General features: G+C 51.1%; 1 protein-coding gene across 6 annotated transcripts in view; it reads left to right on the forward strand.

Annotated features, from left to right (window-relative positions):
• Window positions 1–9,374, forward strand: part of Pla2g6 (phospholipase A2 group VI) — a 51,892-nt gene that overhangs the window by 24,132 nt on the left and 18,386 nt on the right. For all 6 annotated transcript variants that reach the window (XM_029555100.1, XM_008851270.3, XM_029555098.1 and 3 more), the window contains 5 exons: window positions 1,832–2,047; window positions 2,838–3,021; window positions 5,355–5,542; window positions 6,926–7,022; window positions 7,985–8,167. In XM_029555100.1, coding sequence (XP_029410960.1) covers window positions 1,832–2,047; window positions 2,838–3,021; window positions 5,355–5,542; window positions 6,926–7,022; window positions 7,985–8,167 — 868 coding nt within the window. The remainder of the gene's footprint in view (window positions 1–1,831; window positions 2,048–2,837; window positions 3,022–5,354; window positions 5,543–6,925; window positions 7,023–7,984; window positions 8,168–9,374) is intronic.

The raw sequence follows: 9,374 nt of genomic DNA on the forward strand, positions 1-9,374 counted from the left end.
GGTTTTCATGCTATCATTTTTTTTCTGTGTGACTTTGATGTGATTTTCTTTTGTAGTTTCTGATTTTTGTGGGAGACTTAAGCCTTCCTTTGTTGATTTTAGGTCGCTGCTTCTTTTTGTAAACTGTGTGCCTTTGTGGTTTACTTGTTGGGCATGAAAAGCTGGTTGGTCTAGGCTTCAGATTCTCTCTTTTGATTTTATATTGGAGTGGCCTAATTGCTTTTGTCTTCAGGAGTTCCCACAGAGGCCCAAGTGAGATGAGGCTCAGATGATATCAGGCTTTCTCCTAAGCTATGGGACCCTCCAGGAAAGATGCTGCCCTCAAGAATTTGGGGCCTGGGCTGGCCTGGGAGAAGGGCCTAGGACAGATGCTGGTTTCAGGAAGCTGGTGGCTGTGCCACCCAGGGAAGTAAAGGGAGGTGAGGGTGGGACCAAGCCTAGAGGGTTTCTGGGGGCCGCAGAAATGGGTTGGTCTGGATGCAAAGGATCAGGAAGCAGTGGCAGCTCGGGGCCGAGAGGTTAGCCCTGATGTCTGGGGTGCCAAGACAATAAATGGGCTTGTACCCAGCCTAGGAGGAGAGACTCGGTGAGTGGTGGGAGCTGGGAGGGTGAAAGAGGCTAGGGAAGTCAAGGTTCGCTGGGCATGCTGGACTTACCCAGGGAAGGTCCTGGGACTAGGACACAGGAGGCTGTGTACCCAGGGAAGTAAAGGGAGGTCTTATATTTTTATTTTTAAGACAGGGTCTCCCTTGTAGTCCCAGCTGGCCTGGAACTTGCTGCATAGACCAGGCTAGCCTGGACTCACAGAGCTCCACCTACCTCTGCCTCCTGCATGAGCCACTACACCTGACCTTTTTTTTTTTTTTTTTTTAAACTCGGTTGAGATTATATTGTATCAAGTATTTGTAGCTTGCTTTTTTACTTGCTACAAAATAAACAGCTCCCTGGGTTTGGTGGGGTTTTCTTGGTTGTTTGTTTGATGTTTTGAGACTCTCTCTCCCTGTAGCCCCAGGTGGCTTGGACTGCCTTTGTAGACCAGGCTGGCCTCACTCTCACAGAGCTCTGCCTGCCTCTGTCTCCCAAGTGCTGGGATTAGCGTGCCTGACCCTGGTTTGTTTGTTTGTTTGTTTTAAATGTGTTACATTTTTATTTTTGTGTGTATAGGTCTGTGTGTTAGGTGCTTATGTTTGTGCATCTGAATGTGTGTGTAGGTATGCGTATAGGTGTGTTTGTGTATGTGTGTAGAGGTGTGTGCATGTGTAGAGGTATGTGCATGCCACAGTGTTTGAGTGGAGGTCAGAGACAGCTTGTGGGAGTCAGTTTTCTCCTTCCACCATGTGGGTTCTGGGGATCGAACTCAAGAAATTGGGCTTGGTGGCAGGTGTCTTTACCCACTGGGCCGTCTAGGTCCCTCCCCATTCTTTTAGTACCATTTCCATGACTGTACACTGCTTATCACATAGATAATTGAACCATAATTCACACAGTATTCCTTGGCTGGCCATCTGGGAAGAACTTCTCTTACATAAATCTGTACAAAGAGCTGGGGGTTGAGCCTAGGGCTCCTGATGTGACAATCAGAGTAGAAAGAGGATATGCCATGGCTCCTGTTAAGTAAGATAAAAAAAATCACCAGATGATTGTGAGGCAAGACTTCAGTCATAAGCCCAAAGTAAACTCCGTTTGGGGGGTGGGGTATTGGAGAAAGTAGATCAGGCTGTAGTCTGGGACAGAGTGTGACCTGCCAGGGACCTAAGAGCTCTAACTCCGCTAGGCCTTGGCCCCTCAGCCGGCCTGGCCCCTCATTTCTCTCAGTATCTTCTGGCTGTAGGCTCTTCCAGCTGGAGTCAGAGGCAGACGCCCTGGTGAACTTCCAGCAGTTTTCCTCCCAGCTGCCACCCTTTTATGAGAGCTCCGTGCAGATTCTGCATGTGGAGGCCCTGCAGCATCTGACTGACCTCATCCGCAACCACCCCAGCTGGACTGTGACCCACCTGGCAGTGGAGCTGGGCATCCGAGAATGCTTCCACCACAGCCGCATCATCAGGTGGGCAGGCCTGGCCATCGGAGCATGCATGCTGGGTGCATGGTGTAGAGTTGGGGGTCTCTAGAATCTGCCTTGATCCTCCCATGGTTTAGAAGAGAAAGCAGGGCTGCCCCTGGGTTAGCCCCTAACAGCACTGACTAAAGTCAGAAGGAAGCAGACACTGACTCCTTCCAACTCCTTTGTGGGGTTCTTGATGTCTCAAAGAGAGGAAGTGGGACCAGGGCATGGCCACTCAGCAGTAGAAAGTTGAAAGGGAGCTCAGATCCCAGAGTCTCCTTCCCAAGGCTGCTGTTCCTCTTTTATATCCATCCAGCCTAGAGAGCACCTCGCCGCCTTGCATAGGCCGCTAGCTGGCCACCCCAGACTGCTCTCATCAGTCCTGGGTGCTAGCTAAAATCTCAATGAGCTTTCCAGCACTGAGGCAAGACTTTGGACACCATGGTGTCCTATCTCACAACAGTTCTGTCCCCTCCTGGGGACAGTCCCACAGTAGCTCCTGTAGATAAGGACACTGATATGCAGAGAGGTTCGGCACATTGCCCGAGGTTAGTGAGGGCTCTGTGCATGACTCTTTATAGGTCACCCTGTTGCCACCCTGGCCCTGGGGCGCATCTTCCATAAGGGTGAGCAGAGTGCAGCACAGCCTGAAATGGTGTAGTAGCTGAGGCTGGGGTACCCCAGAACATCCAAATCTTACCCCTGCTTTTCTGCACTTGGCTTTCTGGGCTCCCCTGCCCCTTGTCCCCTGCACGATCACCTGCCTGTCACTGCCTACCCCAACCCTCCACAGCTGCGCCAACAGCACAGAGAATGAAGAGGGCTGTACCCCCCTGCACCTGGCCTGCCGCAAGGGTGATAGCGAGATCCTGGTGGAGCTGGTACAGTACTGTCATGCCCAGATGGACGTCACAGACAACAAGGGAGAGACTGCCTTCCATTATGCTGTGCAGGGGGACAATTCCCAGGTGCTGCAGGTGAGTGTTGGGGTCAGCAGGAGGCCTGGCAACCAAGCCCCTCCTTGGGCCTGAAGCTCTTTGGTCACTGATCCATCTTTGGCCCCTGAGGCCTAACCCCTCCCTCCCCACCTTCTGACATACTTTGGCCAGGGAAGTCCTCCAACTCAGCAAACTGAACTCCTGGGCAGCTCCAGTCAGGCAAGGAACTCAGCTTTGCCTGCACAGCTGCCCAGAGCCAGCCCCTAGGCTAGGTGCATGAGGTCAGCCCCTGCCTACAGGGCTCATGGTGCAGTGAGACGTTGCCAAACCAAACTGCTGGCTTTGCCAGAGGTGCTGATTCTTTGATTACTAGAACAGAAGCTACTTTGAATTGTGGTGAAGTAGAGGAGTGGTGGTACGTGTAAACGCTGCTCCAAGTTAGGTTGGAAGGGCAGAGTGGCAGCTTGTGTTTCGTCATCTGGAATGAGCAGCTCTTCCTGCAGGTTCTGGCCTCTGCCTTGGCATCAGGATTGTTCTAGAAAACATGGATCTATACCTTAGGCTTAGCAGTCCTAGGGAAGGCATGCCCAGTGTGGTACCACAGAGGAAGAACGAGGGTGTGGTTGGCCAGTGGTCACATACCATATCTGTCCTGTCTGGCACTGGCTTGTGCCTGGCCTGTACCGAGTGTCACATGGGTTCTAGTTAGTTCTCAGAATGTTCTTTTGGGCTGGAGTACTGCCTTGCTTTTGTCACGTAAGAAACTGAGGCTAGCAGAATAAGAAATGTCCCCTGCGTGATCACCTGCCTGTCACTGCCTACCCCAACCCTCCACAGCTGGGGGTAGCCCACCAAGGGCCACCAAGCTGGGGGTAGGGTGGGCTGTGCAGCCCATGTACTCCTGTGGGGTCCCTAGCCCAACTCTAAGCTGAACGGGATCCTGGTGTCATGGGGTACCCAGTAGTCATGGTTAACCTCAGGGAGTCAGCATTGAGCCCCCAGTGAAAGGACTAAACTCTCCCAGCTTACCACTAGTGAAGTTTCCCTCAGGGCCTGTGGGTTCCATACCTGGAAAAAATTGCATCTACATATATGTTTTCTTGTCATTATTCCCTAAAAACACAGCATAAATAACTAGTCATCTAATATATTAGGGTTAGAAGTCACCTAAGTACCTAAGTCGGGAATTGGCACAAAGTAATTCCAGTGATCCAGGATGCAGAGGCAGGAGGTCAAGACGAGCCTAGGCAACAGAGTGGGTCCTGTGTAATAAAGTACATGGGAGGGAGTGTGCAGGTTCTGTGCAGATACACCATCTTATGCAAGGGACTTGAGTATTGAGGGTTTGGGTAGGCAGGGAGGGGCAGTACTGAACCAGGCAAGCGCTGTTCCTCTAGGCCACATTCCCGCCCTGTGTTCATTTAATGAAAACATGATACCTGCCTGAAGAAAGAAGTTCTGCTGAAAGAAGGTGTTCTGTTTTCCTTTCTGTTGCTGTGATAAAACACTCTGACCAAAAGCAGCTTAGGGGAGGAGAGGATTTATTTGGCTCATGCTTCCAGATCACAGTTCATCGCTGAGGGAGGTTGGGGCAGGATCCTGAAGCAGAGACCATGGAGGAATGGCTGTTTGCTGGCTTGCTCTCTGGCTTACTTGCTTGTGCTCAGCTAGCTTTCCTGTGTAACTCTCTCTATAGCTTTCCTTTAAGAACCTGTCTAGGAATGGTACCACCCACAGTGGGCTGGGCCCTCCTATATCAATTAACAGTCAAGACGGGCCTTCACAGATATGTCCACAGGCCAATATGATCTAGGAAATTCCTTAATTGAAGCTTCTCTCAGATGACTCTAGGCTGGATCATGTTGACAGTTAAGCCTAACCAGAACAGAGGACACAATGGGAAGCAAGAATTGTCCCCACCTAGAATCCCAGTGCCCATCCTTGGATAGAACAGCTTGTTAAGGTTCTTCTGTTGTTCTTTTTGGTACAGCATTCCAAGTAGCCCAGGCTGGCCTGAACTCATGTAGCTTAGACTGGCTTTCAACTTGACATTCTGCCTCAGCCTCCTGAGTACTGAAATTACACATATGTGCCACCATACCTGGGTTAAGATTGTTTAGAAGTGTTCATATGAGCCACTGTTGGGTCAGATCCACACCCACATACACCCATCCTCACTGGTCTAGCTTTTTTATCATCTCCCAAGTACCATTCCCTATTGCTCCTGTTTACACTCGTCAGTGTCCTCATGGGATGAAACGTCTCTTCCCCCTTGGTCTCCAGAGATAGGTTGCCCCTGGGGTGCTAGAGAGGGGAGCTACAGGGGGCAGCCCTGCACTTGGCTCCAGCTCACCCCAGTGTTGTACTGTCAGCTCCTAGGAAAGAATGCCTCAGCTGGCCTGAACCAGGTAAACAACCAAGGGCTGACACCGCTGCACCTGGCCTGCCAGATGGGGAAGCAGGAGATGGTGCGCGTACTGCTGCTCTGCAATGCCCGCTGCAACATCATGGGACCTGGCGGCTTCCCCATCCACACAGCCATGAAGTTCTCTCAGAAAGGGTAAGGCCTCGTACCATATCCCTACCCCCACTGCCCTGCAGCGTCCAGAGCAATGGCTCTGGGTTCCCAAACCTCATCAGATAACGGACCATGGGAAAATATTGCTGGTCATTGTGTGACAGATTCACATCTGAATCTACAAACTACTGTGCAAAGAATAGACCTTTTAGAGTCTTTCTCTAATGCACCCAGGGCTGACCTGTGAGCTTTCCTCTGGGTCTGCAGCACTTGGCTCTGTACCTGCTAGAGGCCCATGGATGCTTGTCCTGGTGGCCCAGGGCCCTGTGTGTGCAATATATTGCTCCTTTCTGACCAGTGGCTCTGAGGGGAAACAGGTGCCAGACCCTTGTCTTGGGAGCTCTAGACCACTCTCTCATCTTTCCCCTTGTCCCAGATTTGAAAACCCTGGAAGTTCTGGGGTCTCAGGAAGTTCTCCATATGTTGGGGGTTGGGAATGAGAAATTAAAGAGGTGAAATATTACAGAATACTGCTCAGCAGGAACAATATCTGGAATGAATGAATGGAGTCAGTTGATCCCTTGACTCTGGCTGCTGTGCTCTTCATGTCCAACCACACACATTCATGCATGCTCAAATAAACACCCAAAACCCTGGAAAAATATAGTTAATAAATGTGGTATTTTAATTGGGCATGGTGGTTTACACCCTTAATCATAGCATTTAGGAGGCAGAGGCAGATGGATCTCTGCCCCTGCCCTGTGCCTCTAGAGTGCTGGGGTTAAAGGGGTGTGACACCATGCTTGGTTTTTTTTCCGGTTTATTTGGAAAAAATGCCTGGATTTATGGTTTCTTACATTCTGGAACTAATAAAGCTGTGTGCCTGTGTCCATGGTGGGCATTTGGGACACCTGAATTCATATTCCTGGGCTGTGATCACACATCTCACCAGAATAAACTATTTCCTCCTTATGCCAACAAGTCCTTTGACCATTTTTTAAAATTTTATTTAATTTTTTTTAATGTGTATGTGTGTTTTACTTGCATGTATATAAGCGGTCCACATTTGTGTAGTTGCAGTGTCTATGCAGGCCGGAAGAGGATGTCAGATCCCCTAGAACTGAATTTACAGACTGTTGTTAGCACCATGCATGTGGGTGCTGGGAACCGAACCCAGGTCTTCTACAAGAGCAGCAGGTGCTCATAACTTCTGAGCCATCACACCAATCCTAATTCTGTTTTTAATTTTGCTATTGTGTCCTAAACATCTGCTGTACTGTTTGAGAAATCATTGCCAGGGCCAGCTGGTTGGTGATGTTGCAGCTTTATTTGCAGATGAACCTTCCTGGTCAGTAGATGAAGCCCCAAGTCATGGCTAGTCCAGTGTCTCCCCTCACCATCCCCTCACTGTTCCTCTCTCCTCAGGTGTGCTGAAATGATCATCAATATGGACAGCAACCAAATCCACAGCAAGGACCCTCGCTATGGAGCCAGCCCCCTCCACTGGGCCAAGAATGCCGAGGTAGGCAGAGTTCGCAGGTGAGGGGCAGGGCAGGTCCAGAGCCCTGTGCTCCTCAGTGCCCAGGAAGGAGGCTCCTGAGATGACTGGCATTGTCACTCAGGGACAGGACTCAAGGGACACATGGGCACACATGGGTGAACAGTTGAGGCACTGCTGTGCCGCTCCCTGGCCGGTGGTAGTGCTCCTTTACACCTTGTTTTCTTTCCGTGCACCAGGAGGCCATTGCCTGTCTCTGGAGGTACTGGGACGTTAGCAGGGCAGTATGTGCGAAATTGTGCATCACAGGTAGAAGATGGCAGTGATGGTGTGGCTACTGGGTCTAGTTGCCCCCAGTAAGAGCCTGGTTGCTACCTCCTCTGAGGTCTGTCTCTACACGGAGCTCTGTTTCCCCAAGAGGATGCTCAGAAAACCTAGCTTAGCAGTACCTCTGTGCGTCAAGACCTGGCCTGCTTTTACACAAGAGAAGAGCCTGCTGCCTTTTCAGGGCACCCCTGTGTCAGCTCGTTCAAGGGTGTTTTCATCTTTGCCTTTTTTGTGAGGTGGGGACTTGTATCCCCATATCAGAGGAAGCTGAGGCGCTGGGGCTACAGTGACCAGTCCAGGCTCAGGCAACAGGAGGAGGCTCTGGGCTCTGTCCTCCCTACAGTTCCACAACTCAAGGGGAACAGGGAAGCCATGCAGAGGCCCCTGGAGCTGTTTCATGAAGGGGCTCAAGGAATGGGCTTATAGGACAGGACCCAGAGCAGCCCTTGCAGCTCCAGGAGATCAGAAGCCTCTAGAACCAGTCTGCACGTCTTTATCATTTTATCTCAGTTCTTAGGGAGCTGATGTTGAGGGCTAAGGTCTTGGGCCACCCCCAGAAATGGAGCCATCCTCTGGACTTCTCTACCTTTGTTGATATCCTAAGGCTGCTCAGGGAGGTGTGACTGCCCCCTAAGTGACCGCCTGGTGGCCTCCCCCAGATGGCCCGTATGCTGCTGAAACGGGGCTGTGACGTGGACAGCACGAGTGCAGCAGGGAACACGGCCCTGCATGTGGCAGTGATGCGGAACCGCTTCGACTGTGTCATGGTGCTGCTGACCTATGGGGCCAACGCGGGCGCACGTGGCGAGCATGGGAACACTCCACTACACCTAGCCATGTCGGTGAGTTCTGGCTTCCCTGGGCTGGCCCTGTCAGCTCCTGGGGCTGCTGTATGGTGGGGTATGGGAAGAGGGACCAAGCCTTGGTCCCTTGGGGAAAGGGACCAAGCCTCTTTTCCTGCCTCCTAAGTTATCTTCCTTTCACACTGGTCTCAGACATGCCTCCTCGCTCAGAAGTCTTCCACGTCCTTCCTCAGCACAAAGTAACATCTCCCCCTTAAGTTGCCCGTATCCCTTCTTCCTCTGCCCCCCACCTGATCCTTGCATGTAGGAGAGGGGAAAAGTAAAGGCTCGCTCTCAGCTGTGGCCTTGAGCATGCCATATCACCTGCTGCTTTTGATTTCCTCACCCAGGAAGTGGCAGTGACAACACAGATGCCACAGCACTGGGTTGATGTCGCCGGCAGGTGCTGTGTGGTAGCTCTGTGCAGATGTTGCATCCTTCAGACAGAGTCCTTTTGCCTACTGCTCTCTGGGGTCCGCAGGCCCTAGACAGCAGGGCCGCTTACTCAGGACAGCTGTGGTGGGTAGCAAGGCAGTGGAGTTCTGCCTTTAGGCCTCGACAGCCTGCTTAGACATCAATAATGTGAGCGTGTTGAACCTCAAGGAACAGATGATGCCCCATGACACCCATTTCCCTCTCAGTAAGAGGACAGGAGGGACCCCTGAGACTCTGAAAGAAGTAGAGTCAGACAAATTCAAGGACAGTCTGCTTTGTTGCCAGAGGCCCTAACTGTAGCCATTTCTCAAGGCTGAAACTGAAATAAGACCAAGGAGATTGTGAGCACCAAATGGACACTGGGAAAGGTCTGGTTCAGCAGTTCTCAAATTTTTTGGTCTATTTCACTTCTGAAAAATAATCCAGCCAAACATCTGGGCATGGTGTCACACTCCTGTAACCCCAGTACTCAGGAGGCAAAGGTGAGAGGATTAAGAGATCAAGGCCAGCTTCAGCTACACAGAAAATTCAGGGCCAGCCTCGCCCACATAAAACCCTGTCCAAAAAAGAAAAAACAACAGTAAACCAGGTATGGTAGGGCACACCTGTAATCCAAGCACTCAGGCAGTGGAGGCAGGAGGATCACCAAAAGTTCAAGGTCAGCCTGCTGGCTACATAGTGAGTTCTAGGCCAGTCAGGGATACATTGTAAGACCCTATCTTAGGGAGACCCTGTCTCAAAAAGACAAAAAAAAAAAAAAAAAAAAAAAAAA

The sequence above is a fragment of the Nannospalax galili genome, unplaced genomic scaffold (genome assembly GCF_000622305.1).
Source record: "Nannospalax galili isolate Female #2095 unplaced genomic scaffold, S.galili_v1.0 scaffold445, whole genome shotgun sequence".
NCBI lineage: Eukaryota > Metazoa > Chordata > Mammalia > Rodentia > Spalacidae > Nannospalax > Nannospalax galili.